The 19,402-nt window shown below is 33.3% G+C and overlaps 3 protein-coding genes across 3 annotated transcripts; 2 read left to right on the top strand and 1 right to left on the bottom strand.

Annotated features, from left to right (window-relative positions):
• The first annotated feature begins 17 nt into the window (after positions 1-17).
• On the top strand, positions 18-5,058 carry LOC106151641 (MICOS complex subunit mic25a). Its single transcript, XM_013525004.3, has 7 exons — positions 18-206; positions 888-939; positions 1,231-1,304; positions 1,586-1,672; positions 2,448-2,527; positions 4,064-4,199; positions 4,513-5,058. Exons 1-7 carry the CDS (start codon positions 126-128, stop codon positions 4,549-4,551), a joined length of 549 nt encoding a protein of 182 aa, XP_013380458.3. The 5' UTR covers positions 18-125; the 3' UTR covers positions 4,552-5,058.
• Positions 5,059-5,288: 230 nt separating this feature from the next.
• On the bottom strand, positions 5,289-7,660 carry LOC106178647 (protein UXT). The gene is made up of 5 exons (XM_087015038.1): positions 7,514-7,660; positions 7,180-7,261; positions 6,779-6,852; positions 6,352-6,523; positions 5,289-6,091 (listed from the first exon to the last, which is right to left on the bottom strand). Exons 1-5 carry the CDS (start codon positions 7,585-7,587, stop codon positions 6,026-6,028), a joined length of 468 nt encoding a protein of 155 aa, XP_086871164.1. The 5' UTR covers positions 7,588-7,660; the 3' UTR covers positions 5,289-6,025.
• Positions 7,661-7,774: 114 nt separating this feature from the next.
• On the top strand, positions 7,775-11,919 carry LOC106178644 (ER membrane protein complex subunit 3). Its single transcript, XM_087015039.1, has 8 exons — positions 7,775-7,961; positions 8,302-8,359; positions 9,042-9,138; positions 9,689-9,793; positions 10,097-10,178; positions 10,499-10,578; positions 11,137-11,219; positions 11,491-11,919. The coding sequence occupies exons 1-8, from the start codon at positions 7,813-7,815 to the stop codon at positions 11,614-11,616; spliced, it is 780 nt and encodes a 259-aa protein (XP_086871165.1). The 5' UTR covers positions 7,775-7,812; the 3' UTR covers positions 11,617-11,919.
• The last annotated feature ends 7,483 nt before the right edge of the window (positions 11,920-19,402 follow it).

Genomic DNA, 19,402 nt, shown 5'->3' with positions numbered 1-19,402 from the left:
TACTATTTTGTGAACCGTGCATCATTCCATGCGGAGTGGCTCTTGGCCTTAGTGACCTTCGAGTGACCTCGTGTTGCGTGCTCGTCGCACCACTATTTTTACGATTTTTATCAAATTGCTTCAGAATGGGGGCCGATGGAAGTAAAGTGCGAGATATAACAATAGAAAGGGTAGACGACCAAGATGGGAATATAGGTGTCATAAAGGTAAACCATGTGATTTGTTGAGAATGGTGCTTTTAATTTAAATGCAAATGTTATCTTAAACTACACTGTCTACAGACACTTCACCAGTTTAAATTCCAGTTTAAAATGTTGTAACAGAATAAAATATGTGCAGTTTATAGACATAGTTTTGCAGTTTAGTATTTGTCAAATGTCTATGCTGCACTGGTTTTGCATCATATCATTCGTGTTTGGGTGAAAGCATACGAGCTTACGCAACATTTCATTACTTTGAAAAAAAATCAAACATATACAGTATGATATGAATATGATATATGAATGTAATATGATTGTTGATTTTAGTCACTTCAGCCATAAACATATGAGTTTTGAATTTTCAATGTTTTTAGCAATTCACATAATGGTGACTTGAACAGTGCCTCTATCATTCAGATATAAGTTTGGCAGTATGCTGAAATGCTGTTTGACCAGCAACTTCACGCCCATTCAAAAATTAAGTAGGAGCCAAGGCCATTTCATCATCATGCCATCATCCATCAAATCCAAAAGACATAGTGAAAGACGCTGTAGGAAAAGCATCTCTAAAGAAGCTGAATAGTGAATTGCATTTTTATTTCTTTACTTTGTTTATTTTTTGGTCCACTATTTGGTGGAAGTGGTTGTTATAATTTGAAGGAGTATACATATTTCTTGACATTGTAGATAACAGATTCTGTGCTAAGAAGATTAACAGGACAACCAGAAGTAGAAAAAGGTACAACTCCATTTATGTCTATGTATTTGACAGCCTTGCTTCCTTCTTACTTTTATCTGTTGCTGCTGTAATACATGTACATACTTGAGTGTGTTATATTGTTCCATATGTGTAAAATTTTCTTGTATTTGAAGTAAATGATAAAGCAGATTTGATCATGTTTTACATGTTATAAATACAATTGAGTCACATTCCTAGTGCATGTTTTCATGTTATGAATTAAAATAAAATCATTTTTTTGTTCTATCCTACTGGATGGCTTCATAATAGGATGATTTTATATTTTTTTAGATACGAGTTCAAGATTAGGGATGGATGATGGTGTTTCAGCAGAAAGTGCATCAAAAGAAGCTGTTTCAAAAGAGGTAAAGTGTGGGTTTTATATGTTGTTTGACTGTGTTCAGGATTTTAGTGTATTTATGTAGTGACTGTTTTATATTTTTTCCACTCTTAAATTTACTAAAGTAAAACACATTTGCAAACAACAGTGCATTTGAAATGTCAATTGTCAGGATCAATATCCTTAAATCAGCTGAATTTAGGAAGAACAACAGTCTCTGCATGTCTGTGATTAATGAGCATGTGTTATGATGTTACATATTGTTTTCATTTCAATCAGAAAGAATTTCTTTTTTACCTTTTTCAGACAAAAGCATACATAGAAAAATTAGAAAAGGAGTTAGACACATGTTACAGTGAATTTGATGATGCAGCGAACAAATTAAAGGAAGGGGTGAGTTCATTTTCATGGTATCTAGAAAGAATAGAACAGTGTAGTGTAAAGATTCAATCTTTTCAAGTGATATGTATGTTACTGTAGTTGTTTTGAGAAGGTATTGGTTTTTAGATATTAATTAAGTTATATATTATTACAAAATTGTAGTTACTACAAAAGTGGTTTTTGTGTGATCACAGCTTTGCATTGATGTGGAGGGCAGGTTGGGCACTTTATTGCATCCTCATGTGAACGTTATTTCAAACATATATTATCCTCACTCTATAGCTGTCTCTAACGCACTTTTATATAGATTGTGAAGTAGGTGTAAAGAAAAATACCCGTGACATTGCTTTTGCATCCATTTTGCCCTCTACAATTTGTTTTATCTCTTTGGTAACAACAATGAAGAAACTGCCATATAGTCTCTAAATTTCCCTGTATAAGACTTAGACCCTGTTCCCATAGATATTTAGATCGATCTATCTCCCTGGGGAGTCTCACTAGATTGGTGTCAGCTTAACCTGCTTAAATGTCTGTCCCGCCTACTAAAAGCTGTAAGGGGGTAATTAACTGTCGTGCGATCTCGGCTGACAGCAATTTAGCGTGAACCCCCAGGGAGTTAGGTGGATCCAGATTGATTGATCTAAATCTCTGGGAATGCAGTCTAACACACTTCAAGTTAAACTATATACATAGTAACCAAATATCTAGAACCAAAGTTATTTCCATATACACAGTGGTCTTGTGGTATTTTTTGACTACTACAAGTGTATTATTTTTGGGTTTAAAGCAAGAAGAGGCTGACAAAATGGCCGTGGAGATGTTTGATTTACTGAAAGAGAAGTTGCCAAACTTAGAGGAGTATATAAAGTAAGTTTCCTTCTTGCTTGGCTTTTGGTTAATTTTGGGTTGGGGGATTCTACATTTAAATATCTTCATAGTGCTGATGTGCATGTTCATTGTAATTGTTTTGGTGTTGTTTCCCTGCTGTATTCTGAAAAAAAAAAGTTTCCTTCGAGTAAAAACATTTATCAGTTTGATAAGATGCAGTCCAAAGATTGTTATTTGTCCACAAGCAAAATATTTGTGGACCTAGATGCTATGCCATGTAGAGGTCAAATGGTAACATCTACTCATATATTTATATATACTTTTAATGATCACCCCTCATAATCAGATTACCTCAGTTAGATTCCATAACTTTGATAGGTGCATTTCTGGATAGACAAAGACTTAGAACATGGCATTATAAAGGGACATCCCTTTAAAGGTACATACGAACCGAGCATCAGTGGAGTGTGGATTCCCAGTAACACATGTAAACCACTTCTACTAGATTCTTATATGGCTCAAATAAATTTGACATGCCAAGGAATAAACTGAATAGATCACTCGATCAGCCATAAAAGACCTTTAGACTGCTCCTTTCTCTAAATTTATGGTTGTAAATTTAACCTACTTCTGTGACCTACTTTCCTACCCCATTGACATACAGCTTAGAATGCCAGCAGAAAAATCTGTTCAAACATCATTTTCGGGTAAAATTAAACAATGCCTTTTGGTAATTCTCTTAGTTATACTACTTGAAACTATATGCTGGCATTTGGTTGGTTTTTGTGACAAAAAATTGACTTTGTATGCATCTTTAACTGAGAAGTAATATAAAAACAACATTGGCAGAAAATTTTACTAATTCCTTAAAGCCACCTTTAATTTTTTCTGTTAACACATAAGGATTTGATAACTGTTGCTCAGCCTGACTCCACTATTATATATTACATTTATGATAATGCATGAAGTGCTCATACAAACAGAGGCTTTCTTCAGTTTCAGCCCAAATCAATTTGTAAGCCAAATGAAGGCTTTTTTTTTAATTCAAGGGAATTCATTATCATTACCTCTTCATGCTACAACATACTGCTCAATGACCCAGAAGATCTTGACCTTGAAATTATATTAGAGCAGTCCTGTTGCTGTCAGCTAATGCCATGTCCTTTGTCTTTTTTTGTCTAATACAGGAAATATGCATTCCATGTGATTTAGCACATGCGTTCTTTACCAGTATGAAAGAAAGTGATAAAAAATTAGTAGAGCTTAGACCAAAGACGTAAGTTGACTTAAGTAACAATGATTCCTCTTTTATTTAACAGTTAAAATGCAAGTGATTTACTTTGATTTCCCATTAAATGTAATATAACACTGACAACTGCATTGAAAGACTTTTTTGCAACGTTTTTTTAAAAGAAATGAAAGATGTCGTTGTTTTGTGTTATTATTTGAGGACCATCACATTCTATTTTTGAAATGGATAATTTGGGGGAATTTTTTTTCTTGAATTCTGGTTAACTCACCCAATTTTTCGTAATTTATAAACAACATGCATTATTAAAAATTATAACATTTCAGGGCTAAAGTTGCCTCTCCCGTTTGTCAAGATTTAGAAGAAAAAGTTTTACAGTGTTACCGTGACAACCCCAATGCCACCGTGCTGTGTTCAGAAGTAGTAAAGGACTTCAGGAGCTGTGTAGAGAAAACTAAGAAGGTTCTTATGTTTTTAGCACAATTTGATAGGCATATAAAGCTGCAAGTTTCACATAATTTGGTTTGTTCCTAAATATTATATTGTGAAGAGTTTTTTTTTTCATGCAAAGTACTTTGTTTAAGAACTCAAAGTATTTTAAGAGCAAGAGTTGTCAAAGCTGCATTTTATATAATATGAAAGTGGTTACATTAACAGTTTGACAGAGAATGGAAGACTAATACAGATGTTATTCCATTTACAACTAGTATATGGTGTTGCTGCAAAAAAATAGTCTGACAAAGGGAAATATTATTTGCTTTGCTATACTTTTCAGAAACTTCAAATACCAAAACCAGATTCCAAAGAAGGATGACAAGGCATTTTCTGTAGACCATAGACAATGTACATGGAGAGGACAAGTTACATAATAAAAAAGAACACCTAAAAGCATGTTGTAGATTTTATGCTGGATTGCACTGCTTTTTGTTTACAAAAGTGAGGACAAACAGGGGAAAAAAAGATGGCTAAAAAGTCTGTATTGATAATCTTTTAAGGAGATTTTCAGCAACTTAATGAGAGTTAATGTTTACAGAACTGTTGCAAGGAATGAAGACTCAATTTCTCTAGAAACTGCAATTTTAGCTGCTGAGATATGGAGAATACTGCCTGGGAGAAGAAAAGTGATTTCAGAAAGATAAAAGAACTTTTCTACAGCATGCATGTTGGCAAGGAAAAAACTGCATTAAGAAACTGAAAATCTGACTTTCATTTTTTGCAGTGTCTTAATAGGTATAAGGTGCATATACCTGTACTGTAATTACTGGATTGTGAAGAAAATGAGATATGAAATAAAAATCTGTTCACTTTATAAGGATAAGAATGTTGTGTGCATTTTTTACAAAAACTGTCTCATTTGATATTGGGTGGAAAATTAAAATTTAATATTTTGTATCATGATGCATTATTATTCTATTTTTAAAAATGAGGGGATTGCTATCAATTTGAAGTACTAGTAATAAGAGCAGGTTGAAGCCTGGGGCTGTGAAACTGAAAAGCACTGTACCAGTTTTTGGATTTCTGGCCTTTATTTAAATAGACAAAATGCTATAATAGTTTTCAGCAACCACATGGTTGCAATCTGCTATTTTATTGAACTTGTAAACTGACTTCAAGACATTTTTTTTTGCTCAAATTCCTAAACAGATGGAAATATATAAGTCAAATTTATTTATTTATTTAATCTATATAATCAATCATTATCTTAAATTATCATTTCTAACTTTAAAGTCTTCTGAAAATATTTTAAGGATTTAAGACTAAAAGAAATTACTATTATTTTATTATTATAACAACAATTATAATAACACATTTGTTACTTACATTAGTCTGATTAAATTTTCTTGGATTTAATTCATCCCACTGACATTTGGCAGTGCCTTAGTATTTAAACAATCCAATGAATCTGTCTTGTATTTGTACTCCCAAGTTGATTTCCAAACTAAAAACCTCTGATTCACATTTTCAGTAACTTGAATCACAATAAACAACTTCAAGATAAAAACCAACTTCCTGCCATTATGATGACCATGGTCTACTTGTTGGACTTATGTCACATTCACACAAAAACAGATGGTGTTCACGTCAGTCGAGCTCTGGTCATGTCACAGAGCTGCACTGGGAGCTGCCTTCTTGCTGCTTCACTCCTATAAACACCTCCTCCTGTCTCTTGCTCAGTCTCTGATACGTATATGCCACCTGTGCCCAACAACATCATGACTTGTAGAAGGGGCATCCTTTGGGATATTTTCATCACTGAGTTGGATCTCAGAAGTTACCACTTCCCTTCTTCATTCCCTGATATTAGTTTGACTAGGAGGGGTGCCATCATCTAGATGCTGAAGTTCACGTATCCCCTTGATTGTGAAAAAAAATTATATATATTAATAATCACAATTCTTTCTCACTGTTTCTGTAAGCAAGTGAAAAAGAGCAACTTCTAAATAAAAGAACATACATTCCAGAAAAACAATTATGTAACACATGGCTTTTTCAGTACAAGACTGGACAAAATGTCTATAGATGCCAAATTTAACAAGCTGTGCCCAAGACTCAAAATTTAAGTGCACTCTCAGCAGCAGAATTACATACGTTGAAATAAATAAAAGTAACTAACTTCCAGCACAAGCTTTATGTGCCCCTTGATTTCTGAAGCTTGGTGAGTAAGCTTGGAAGAGATTTCATTGAGATGGGACATCTTTTTGTCTATGAAGCGATTGGCCTCAGGAAGTGTGAATTCAACAAAGAAACCAAAACCAACTGAAACAAAGATCTTGGATGCATCTGGCCTGAAAAATTTTAGAAATGTTTATTATGTAGATGTAGTTAGTGGCACTTAAAGACACCATATTCCTTCAAATAAACATTCTGATGCAAATAAGCCATCCCACCCCTTTTGATCCTAATTTTGGCAAAAAGAGGCGACACTCTTAAATATTTGCAATTACAGGTATTACTGCTAACAGACCCAGATTTGTAAGAGAAACATTCAAGGGTTACACTTTTTTCAATAAGTTAAAACATTATGGAAAATCTTATCTTACACTTTTGCTTGTACATAAAAGTTACAGCCAAGATCTATTTTTGTTCTTATTGGTTCCTCTGTCAAATTGGTGTCCTGCAATCAAATGACAGAACATATTACAAGTGGCATTTGTTTGTTTTTTTTTCTCTAATAAGTAATTAATCCTTTCATTTTTGAATGACACGAACAACAGTCTTCAACAAACTGGTGATGCTTCACATTAACAAAAAATAGTACTTACTGTTTGTTTTAACAAATTGATATCTAACTGATAAACAACTTCAATATTTCAATAAAACTGTTTACATGTATGTCTCAACTGTTTTAAAAATAGTCTGTTGCTTTTAATTCATTTCCTTGGCCTGCTTTCAAGCACACATACAAATATAAGGAAAAAATGAACATTATCAGCATGATTACCTGCAGCTTTTCAATGATGGTTTGCAGTTGCAAATACTCTGACATTTGACTGTAAATCTTATCCCTTTCATCCAGAACTTTCCTAAAACACAATGCATCTTTTTAAAATATTTAGCCGATAGTTTTATTAATGGGTAAGTTTTTCATTGACCTTTTGGCACGGGTCCTTTACTCCGCATCCTAGCATAAATCACATTTAATAAGTTTTAAAGAAAAGAAAACACAAATTAAAAGCACAGATGTGTCAACAGGCAGGTTTACACAAACACGTTCTTCTATATTGAAACAAATAAATAAATTGGTTATTCTTTGCCTTCAATCTATCCATGCTTACTTTAGATCTCCCTTTAACCGCTCATTTACAAAGGATTCGTATTCTAACACTTTCTGCGGCACAAATTCAGCCATGTTTGGGATTCCCCCACTTTCCGGTCACATGACTGACAGGCTATTTCATTTTAACTAGAGGAAAACACAGAAAAAAAGCTTTATTTTGAAAATATTTTAATGTTTATTATAAATGTGTTTAACCTTTATTATATTAGCTTAAATCAAATATAAATCATATTAGCTTTACTCAAGTCTCCCACAATCTCTCCCCTACGAGAAAGTAAATCTCCCACACTTATTGCAATGGCAGAGTTATTACTAGATCCAAATATTAGGTTATGGGTTGTGTTGCCCATTGTTGTAATAACATTTTTAGTGGGAGTAATACGACATTATGTTACAATTCTTCTCTCCTCAGAAAAGAAGCCTGATAGACAGCAGATCGTGGACAGGTAAGTGATACGAAAGTCCTTCCTACAGGGTCTGTTTTTCTTCTTGTCTTATTTGCAGATTGCTGAGCTACAGTATGCTTCTAACATTTAGGTAGAGGAAAGCCCTGTTTGCAGACATGCATTGAAAAGAGTAGTTAAAAGTAAAAGAGCCAAGTTCTGTTTACAATTGCGGTTTTCCGGGGAGATGGGAGGGGAGGGGGGAGTTAAAATACAGTAGCTTCACTGTAATTTATAAATTTAATGATAATGTTAGTAGTAATAATACGAGGCCGATAATACGATGCTACTACCAGGAAAATACCTTACACATTTGTGATTGTTTACTGTTTATTTGTTTCAGTCAAAACCTGATCAGATGCAGATTATTAAGAGAAAATGGTAGATATTTAACTTCAAAGGTAAGTAGAGGTGAACAGACATTTCATACCATGTCATACCTGTGTAATACTAATGCCCTCTCTCCCCCGGATATGTTTATACACATCATGAATACAAAAGAAATGGATGTGATTACGCCCCTCCTCATATTTGTACAGAAATGCATGGAGAAGAGAGTAAGTCTTTCTGCGCATGTCCAAACCAGATCATAGTACCAGTGTGAGACCCGTTATGCGCTGTCAGCAGAGACTGGGCGTGTAGATCAAACCTGGTAAATTGATTATGGAATGCGACATTCGTATACATGTGTATAGTCACTGATTTCAACAATTGCTAATCTATATGTATATATATATATTTATTTATCTATTTATTTGTCTGTTCTATGTTCTAGCCACTAGTATCGTATTGTAATTGATTATACCTTTATGTGAAGGTGTTTGTCAATAAAGAATCTGAATCTATATATTTCTATAAAAAAGAATCTCTGGGGCAATATTTTTTAAAGATTTTAGATTTATTCTAAGTTACATGTTTAAAAACTGAAATCTAAAACAACAGCATTTGTGTGTGCAAATGAAATTATGAGCTTTTTTTACAAATGCAATTAATTTTTTTGAAAATATTGATTGTGTATTAATAAAACAGTTGCCTCTTTTCCAAGTGTCGATATGCATCTTGCTTTATCTTTTCAATATTCAGGCCTTTGCCATGAGAAAAAGTTATTTTAATGAAAAGGAGACAGGGGTGCTACAAGAGGGAATGAAGAAGGAACCACAGATGAAAAATCCTATGACAGGTTAGGTAGTTCATTTTGAATGGAAATGGACTTCAATAAATTACTTTCTTATTTATGATTGGTAGGCTGAAAGTCAACAAATCTTAAAGGACAAACATTAACATCTTCAATGTGTTGTAAACATATCTACCTGCAGCTGTATTTTAATCTGAGTGAATTTTTCAGTCTACAATATTAACACGAGCCCCATACCAAATGACAGTAAATATGAAGTCGTGGCCAGTAAAATTTTATTCAGTTACTGCCCCTTATTTGACCAGTGAATTCTTAGGCTGCATTCACAACCAAAGTTGATCTACCAACTGTCAGATCTGGGTCTGGGGATCAAATATGGCCACCCACTTCAAAGCGTAATCCCAGGGTGAATCTATTCAGTGTCTATTAGGGGATTCTATGGCAAGCTTCCAAGTGGGTTGGCCATGTTTTATCCACAAATCTGTTACTAGGCAGATCAACTTGTTTTGAATGTGCCCTTAGACCCTGGTGTACCAAAGGCCCAGTAGGAGTAAAGTTTATGGCACAGACTAGTATAAGTCGTTCATTATTTCAGATCCCAGTATGATGACAGATATGTTAAAAGGTAATGTGACCAACGTGCTGCCCATGATAGTGATTGGAGGCTGGATCAACTGGGCTTTTTCTGGGTTTCTTACAAGTAAGTAACATGGTTGGTAGTTTTTAAAAGATGTCAGAGTGGACAAACTAAAATTTAGGATATTCCAAATGTATATATTGTCTTTGACATTGAATAAAAATATCAATGTGTTGCTATTTCTTTTATTAAATTTATTTCCGTGTTTAATGTGAAAAAATTGATGTAGCCTGTGTGACTTTTCGTTCTGCTACTTAAGAATACAATAAAATTTTTGAAAAATTATATTTTGTTTGATTCTCTGTCCTCTTTTTTAATGTGATCATATATTGTGCCAAATCAGCAATTTTTGAATTTTTATTTCAGCAAAAGTCCCTTTTCCGCTCACTTTCCGCTTCAAGCCTATGTTACAGAGAGGTGTAGAATTGATCTCGCTGGATGCATCATGGTAGAGGGAATTGTTATACTTATATTTAATTATATATTTTAACTTCTTTAAATTCTGTGCTGAGATCATAATTTAACTTTTCTATATTTTATATTGTTCTAGAAAGTAAAGCTGTTCGTAATAAGCTGTTCGTAATAATGATTCCACCTGACGCAGAAATACCAGATCAGAATATTATTATATTATAAAATACTATTTAACAGCATTCATTGTAAGAATGTCAACAGTTAATAAGATGGTATATTGAGTAACTGTTTGATTATGTTTATACTGCTTTATTGAATGTGATGGAGTATATTATTATATATATTTTTTTCCAGGGTCAGCTCAGCTAGTTGGTATTTCCTCAATGTATTTGGACTTAGGAGCATGTACAATCTCATTCTTGGCCAAGATAATGGTAAGCTGACTGTAATTTCATTATTATATTTTTTCCATGTAAAGATGACCTTACTTTCCACTGAATCATGCAAAAACATATTTTCGTCAAGTTTTCAAATTAATTTGTTTCTTTTTAGAAGAATTCCAGCTTGACACCATATTAGGTGGATCAATTTTATTTTCAAGAAAATAATTTTAAATTTTGTCAACATAAGAATCATCTGTCTTTCATAGGCAACAATGAATCTGTTTCTAAAAGTAACCTTTCATGCCTGTGTATGTACCAACATTGCAGTCAAGTTACTTAAAATTTCCTATTTTCTCATATTTTTACTTTTAAAAATTTCCAGACACTGACAACAGCTTACCTTCTGACACAAAGTCAGCCAACTTTCGATAATATTCTAATCAACAGTTTTAAGTATTGTTAACAAATCTTTTCTTTGATTGATTTATTAAAAAAAATTCATTAATTATCTTTTTTTATGTTGGGGGGGGGGGGGGGGGGGACGACATATTTTTCATCCATGTGGTTTGAATTTAGTGAGTAATACTGTATCATTCTGTGTCATTTCAGCTGCAGATCAGACCAAGGTGATGCAGGATCAGATGTCAGGAGCCGCCATGGCCATGCCACAGGACCCTGCCAAAGCTTTCAAGGTTTGAGAATTTCATCAGCTCTCTAATGTTATAAGAGTAAATTGATCTTACTTTAATCAGCATCTAATATTGACATTTTGGAGGTAAACTATTTCAGTATTTTCTATTCATTGAGGAAAAATCACTTATAATGGCTAGTTTTCAAATCTCTTTATGCGTACGTTCATTGGCGTGGGACTCCCAGCAACAATTTTGATGCCTTTTCACCCTCATTCTCTACTTTTTCTCTCAGCATTATGTTCAGCTTTACGTGTCTGTTATTTATCTCCAGGCTGAATGGGAAGCATTAGAATTATGTGATCATAATTGGGCACTAGAGGGCGTTGAAGATGAATTGACGTCTGTGACCCCACCACATCCGGAGACAATATTTGTGACGAGGAATACATACCAGTAAAAGGAAAAGATGGATGTATGTGGGCAAAAATTGAGTCTGAAAGCAAACAGGACATAGGCAGAGTTTGCGACCAGTGTGGAAATGGAGGCAGGGTCAATCAAGGATTTATGTTGACTTTGTGATTCCGCCAGACAGCAGACACTTTTTATGTAAAGACATGAAATATTAAATGATGGTGACAAAGAAAGACTTTTTTGACATTATGAGCTGTACAAGCTAAACGTATAACAATCATTTCCATAGTATTATTAAGCCATTTCGATCCTATAAAAGAAATATAAAATAAAAACAGATTAAATTTAACTGTATGCTGTTGTGATGCTGGAAAGAAATGTCAGTCCAAAAAATTGATGAGATGGGAAAAATATCAATAGAGCAGTGTTAAATGTCCAATTTCTTCCATTCTGAGATTCTGAACATAGTGAATGATTGAATATGACAAACTGCAATGATACGAGTTTATTTCCATTTTTGAAACTTTATTACACAATACACGATAACAAGTTTACCATCATTTTTATGTACAGACACAGATGTGTCTGTACATATAGCCATCATCTGTGTCTGTCGTCGCCGTCGTCGCTGTCGTCGCCGTCGCCGTGCACTTTTACCGATAACACGAAAAGTGGAAAACTATTTTACCTTTTGACTTGAAACTTGCAGAACTGATGAATATTCATAATACGCAGGTCAAGTTCGAAAATCAGCATGATCGGGTCACTTTTAGGGAATTTATGCTGTTTTTTCACTTTTTTCAGCATATATGCAGCACCGATAACACGATAAGTGAAAAACCATTTTACCTTTTGACTTGAAACTTACAGAACTGATGAATATTTATAATACGCAGGTCAAGTTCGAAAATCGGCATGATTGGGTCACTTTTAAGGAATTTATGCTGTTTTTATGTACAGACACAGATGTGTCTGTACATATAGCCATCATCTGCGTCTGTCGTCGCTGTCGTCGCCGTCGTCGCCGTCGCCGTGCACTTTTACCGATAACACGATAAGTGGAAAACCATTTTGCCTTTTGATTTGAAACTTGCAGAACTGATGAATATTCATAATACGCAGGTCAAGTTCGAAAATCAGCATGATCGGGTCACTCTTAGGGAATTTATGCTGTTTTTTCACTTTTTTCAACATATATGCAGCACCGATAACACGATAAGTGGAAAACCATTGTACCTTTTGACTTGAAACTTACAGAACTGATGAATATTCATAATATGCAGGTCAAGTTCGAAAATCGGCATGATTGGGCCATTTTTAGGGAATTTATGCTGTTTTTTCACTTTTTCAGCATATATGCAGCACCGATAACACGATAAGTGGAAAACCATTCTACCTTTTGGCTTGAAACTTACAAAACTGATTAATATTCATAATACACAGGTCAAGTTCGAAAATCAGCATGATTGGGTCATTTTTAGGGAATTTATGCTGTTTTTTCACTTTTTTTCAGCATATATGCAGCACCGATAACACCATAAGTGGAAAACCAATTTACCTTTTGGCTTGAAACTTGCAGAACTGATAAATATTCATAATACGCAAGTCAAGTTCGAAAATCAGCATGATTCGATTATTGTTAGGGAATTTATGCTGTTTTTTCACTTTTTTCAGCATATATGCAGCACTGATAACACAATAAGTGTAAAACTGTTTTTTCATTTGGCTTGAAACTTACAGAACTAATGAATATTCATAATACGCAGGTCAAGTTTGAAAATCAGCAAGATCAGGCAATTTTTATGGAAGTTATCCTGTTTTTTTTTTTGTTTTTTTTTTCAATTTTTTCAGCACTTTTATAACACCGATAACATGATAAGTGTAAAAATGTTTTTCCTTTCCTTGGATTGAAATTTACAGAACTGGTGAATATTTATAATACGCAGGTCAAGTTTGAAAATTGGCATGATTGGACTATTTTTACAAAAGTAATGCTGTTTTTTTCCCTTTATTCAGCATACATGCAACACTGATAACGCATTTTAAGGAAAACCAATCAGCCTTTTGTCTTGCAACTCACAGGAGTGATCAATCTGACCAGTATACAGATCAAGTTTGAAAATAAGCTTGATCAGTTAAGTTTTGATGAAGTTATTAGCCTTTTTATGTACAGACACAGATGTGTCTGTACATATAGCCGTCATCTGCGTCTGTCGTCGCCGTCGTTGCCGTCGTCGCCGTCGCCGTGCACTTTTACCGATAACACGATAAGTGGAAAACTGTTTTTTCTTTTTGTTTGAAACTTACAGAACTGATGAATATTCATAATACGCAGGTCGAGTTCGAAAATCAGCATGATCGGGTCACTTATATGGAATTTATGCTGTTTTTTCACTTTTTTCAGCATATATGCAGCACCGATAACACGATAAGTGGAAAACCATTTTACCTTTTGGCTTGAAACTTACAGAACTGATGAATATACATAATACGGAGATCAAGTTCGAAAATCAGCGTGATTGGGTCATTTTTAGTGAATTTAGGCTATTTTTTCTCTTTTTTCAGCATATGTGCAGCACCGATAACACGATAAGTGGAAAACCATTTTACCTTTTGGCTTGAAACTTACAGAACTGATAAATATTCATAATACGCAGGTCAAGTTCGAAAATCAGCACGATCGGGTCACTTATAGGGAATTTATGCTGTTTTTTCACTTTTTTCAGTATATATGCAACACTGATAACACAATATAAGAAAAACAGATTGGCCAATTGTCATTATACTCACAGGAGGGGCCAATTTTACTAAAACGCAGGTTGAGTTTGAAAATCAGCATAATCAGTTAATTATTTTAGAAGTTATGCTGTTTTTTCACATTTCCTCACATTCAATTCTTAGGCATGTTAACAGTCTCATTATTGAACTAATAAGATACGTAAAAGTGTTTGTTTGACATTTCCTGCATCTTTACAACATTGTTAGTTGATTTTTTAAAAATGATGGTAAACTTGTTATCATGTATTGTGTATAAAGTGTCAAAAATGGAAATAAACTCATATCATTGCAGTTTGTCAGATGCATTCATCCACTATGTTCAGAATCTCAGAATGGAGGAAGTTGGACATTTAACACTGTTCTATTGATACTTTTCCCATCTCATCAATTTTCTTCATTGGTCATATAAAAATGGCAGTAAACTGTTTATTTTGTTTTATGTTAAAAAAGTGTTAAAAATGGAAATAAACCCATTTCAGAACAGTGCTGTCTTGTTTACATTTTGGCATTTTCAATATGTGACTTTGAAGTTCCATGGGCCTGAAGACTTTTGCTTGTCACATTTTCTGAATAACTATGATGCTAATATTTTCTAATTACAAATTGATGGTCATTATGCTGTAAAACATTATGTAATATTCCATCAAAATTTGAAGAAACCCCTATTTTGGGCACTGCTCCCATGATGACCATTTAAGGAAAATCATGTCACTTACTGTTCTCAAACTTACAGGAAAGAAACATGGGACTAAAATACAGCTTCAGTAGGCAATGCAGTCAGTCTGGTAAATTTTTCTGGCAATTAAACAGTTTTTTGTGAAAATTTAATTTTTCACATATTGGCATTTCCAAGGTGTGACTTAGAACCTCCACGGGCTTGAAGACCCATGCTAGTCACATTTTGTGAAAATTCATGACACTTATATTTTATTATTAAAAATCGATGGTCATTATGCTGTTAAGCATTATGTTATGTTGCATCAAAATAGAAGAAAACACAATTTTTGGTGCTGCTGCCTTGATGACCATTATGGGAAAACCGTGTTACTTATGACTGTCAAACTTTCAAAAAAGAAACACAGGACTAAAATGCAGCCTGAGTTAGAAAAGCAGTCTAATTGGCTTCTTTTTCTGGAAGTTATACATTTTAGTGTAATATTCATTATCTTTTTGGCATATTCATTGTGGGACTCGGAGCTCCCATGGACATGAAGCCAAATGGTAATCATATTTTCTACATGTCCATCCTATTTATATGCAATAAACAAAAATTGGTGATAATTATTCTCTAATTTATTATGTAATGTTACATCAAAATTGACAACAATCTTTTTGCACTGCTACTGCAAACATTATGAAAAGAAAACTGTGCCACTTATTATAATTTTAAACTTACAAGTACGATTTTTAGGATTGGCCTTCAGCTCATGAGAAAACCAGCTCTATTGGATTATCATGTTTATTGTATTTATGCATTTTTTGTGAAATTTTCATTTTTCTCATTCTGGCACTTTCTAAGTATAAACTTGAACTCTGATGGGCCTGGAGCCTTATGCTTTTACTTTCGTCTGTGTGACCTGTTGTGCATAAGTTGATGTTGACTGTGCAGTTAAACATAATGTATTATTGCATCAGGATTGGTAGTCTCCTATTTTGGGCATTATGGTTTTGTGCTTTTCTTAAGGTGTGACTTATGGGCCTGAAGACCTTTGAGTGGGTCAGTCTGTAAATTACCCTTGGGTATCAGTAGATTAATTTCAGAGTTATAAAGTCATTTGCTTTAATAGGCCATTAAATGAGATTACATAAAGCACACTTGTTGATATTTCCCTGTAAACTCCCAAAGGTAAAGCTCTCTGCTAGATTAATAATAAGGAAGCAGTGATAATTATGCAGGTAAATTTTGTTTAATATTGCAAATAAGTTTTAAATATATATATATATATATATATATATATATATATATATATATATCAAACTGGAAGATTAAAAGTTTGAATAGCATCTTCATTGGAATTATATTTACCTCAAGCTCTGCCAAGGAGGTTATATTTTCACCCCTGTTTGTCTGTCATCCACATAACACAAAAAAGTTATGGACCGATTTTGCAGAAATTTTCAGGAACTGTCGGAAGTGGGCCAAAGAGGACAATGATTAATTTTTGGTGGTGGTCCGGATCAATAATCAATCAATTATCAATAATAATCAACAATTGCTGCCTTGGCAGAGGTCTGCACTCTCAAAGTGCTTTTCTAGTTTTGTTGTTTTCCTTTATAATTTTTTCTCAAACACTTGCATTTGTGACTTTTAACTCTCATCTGCCTGGGGCTCTGCACATTTTCTGTATTTCTACATAAGCAGTTGTATTGTTTTTTATGTCTTTAAACATTATGTAATATTATTTTATGCACTGTCATCATTTTTCAAATATTGAGACTTTCATAATGTGAATTTGAACTCTCATGGTCCTGAAACTGTAATCTTATTGAAGGGGTGGATTGAGACCATCTTCTGGGTCTTCCGGAAGACAGTCAGGTTATTAAGTTTATATTGACTGGTATCTATTTTTTTCTGTTGGAAGACCATCAAAATGGAGGATGGATCAACATAGATTCTTTGTAATACTGTCAGAAAATATCTCTGGGTCTGCTCCTGTTATTGACCATGTTACCTGTTGTGCAAGATTAAAATTCAGTGTTGACTGACAGTGCTATTATAAGCATTATTTATTATTGCATCAAAATTGACAAAATGACCTTTTTTGCATCTTTATTTTCTGTTTTTTGTCTGTACATTTGACAGCTTTGCTGCCTTGTTGTATATAAGTGGTTTTTCTTCAGATTTAATTCTTAAGCATGTTAACAGTCTCATAACGGTACTAATTGGATATGTTAAAGTGTTGTTTTAACATTTTCTGCTTCTTAACAATATTGTTAGTTGATTATATAAAAATGACGGTAAACCTATTATCCTGCATTGTGTAATAAAGTATCAAAAATTGAAAGGAACTCATCATTGCAGTTCGTCAGATTCAATCATTTACTATGTTCAGAATCTCCAAATGGAGCTAATTGGACATTATAAATTGTTCTATTGATATTTTTCCTATGTCAACAATTTTCCTAGTTGATCATTTAAAAATGACAGTTAATTGATGATGGTTTTATGTAAAAAAGGTGTTGAAAATGGAAAGAAAATCATTTCGGTACAGTTATCTCTTGTTAACATTTTGGCATTTTGAAAGTGTGACCCTAACTTCCATGTCCTTGAAGACCTTTCCATATCACATTTTCTGAATATCCATGATACTTTTATTTTTTTATAAAAAATTTGATGGTCATTATGCTGTTAAGTATTATGTTATATTGCATGAAAGTTAAAGAAAACCCTATTTTGGACACTGCTGCCAGGATAGCGATTAAGGGAAAACCATGTTACTTATGATAATCAACCTTACTGAAAAGACTGAAGTGCAGCTTGTGTTGGAAAACCATCGTAATTGTTTTCTGTTTTGAAAGCAATGCAGTACAGTGCTATTTGGTGCAATAAATGTATATGGATAGTAGGCAGTTAATTCAGGGTTATAAAATAATTTGCTTAATTGATTTTCAAGTTATTTCAGGGTTATAAAATAATTTGCTTAATTAATTTTCAAGTGGGTATTAAATGAGATTACATAAACACACATTGAGATTTCATTGTAAAGTCCCATCGGTTTAGCTTTCTTAACTGTGTCACATAATTAGGAAGCGATGATTATTATGCAGGTAAATGTTATTTAATATGGAAAATAAGTTTACAAAAAAAATTTTGTGTAACGCTTACATTAATGCTAAAGATGAATAACAATGCCTTATTATTCTCAAACTCAATAGGGTAATTCATATCATGTTAGTAATTGTACAGCTAGATTAAAAGTTTGAATAGCAGCTTTATTGGTATTTTTTGTTATGTTTTATTTTACATTTTCTTTTAATTTTTTTATGCTGTTTTTTCACTTTTTTCAACATATATGCAACATTAATAACACAATATAAGAAAAACAGCTTAGCCAATTGTCATTATACTCACAGGAGTGGTCAATCTTACAAAAATGCAGGTTGAGTTCGAAAATCAGCGTTATCGGGCCATTATTTTAGAAGTTGTACTGTTTTTTCAAATTTCCTCAGATTCAATTCTTAGGCATGTTAACGGTCTCATTATTGAACTAATAAGATACGTAAAAGTGTTTGTTTGATATTTCCTGCATCTTTACAACATTGTTAGTTGATTATGTAAAAATGATGGTAAACTTGTTATCATGTATTGTGTAATCAAGTGTCCAAAATGGAAATAAACTCATATCATTGCAGTTTGTCAGATTCAATCATCCACATCTGCCATGATGACCATGATGGGAAAACCGTGTTACTTATGATTGTCAAACTTTCAAAAAAGAAACACAGGACTAAAATGCAGCCCAAGTTGGAAAAGCAGTCTAATGGGCTTCTTTTTCTGGAAGTTATACATTTTAGTGAAATATTCATTATCTTTTTGGCATATTCATGGTGGGACTCGGAGCTCCCATGGACATGAAGCTGGATGGTAATCAAATTTTCTACATGTTCATGCTATTTATAGTCAATAATCAAAAATTGGTGATAATTATTCTATAATTTATTATGTAATGTAACATCAAAATTGACAATAATCTTTTTGCACTGCTACTGCAAACATTATGAAAAGAAAACTGTGTTATTTATTATTATATTTAACTTAAGAGTATGATTTTTAGGATTGGCATGCAGTTCAAATTAGAAAGCCAGGTCTATTGGGTTATCATTTATTATTGAATTTAATGCAATTTTGTGTGAAATTTCATTTTTCTCATTCTGGCACTTTCTAAGTATAAACTTGAACTCTGATGGGCCTGGAGCCTTATGCTTTTACTTTCGTCAGTGTTACCTGTTGTGCAAAATTAAAATTTGATGTTGACTGTGCAGTTAAACATAATGTATTATTGCATCAGAAGTGGTAGTCTCCTATTTTGTGCATTATTGTTTTGTGCTCTTCT

The sequence above is a fragment of the Lingula anatina genome, chromosome 6, assembly GCF_051362555.1.
Source record: "Lingula anatina isolate TDL-2025a chromosome 6, LinAna3.0, whole genome shotgun sequence".
Taxonomy (NCBI): Eukaryota; Metazoa; Brachiopoda; class Lingulata; order Lingulida; family Lingulidae; genus Lingula; species Lingula anatina.
The sequence above is the reverse complement of the archived record's forward strand: the minus strand, read 5'-3'. Positions and strand labels throughout refer to the sequence as shown.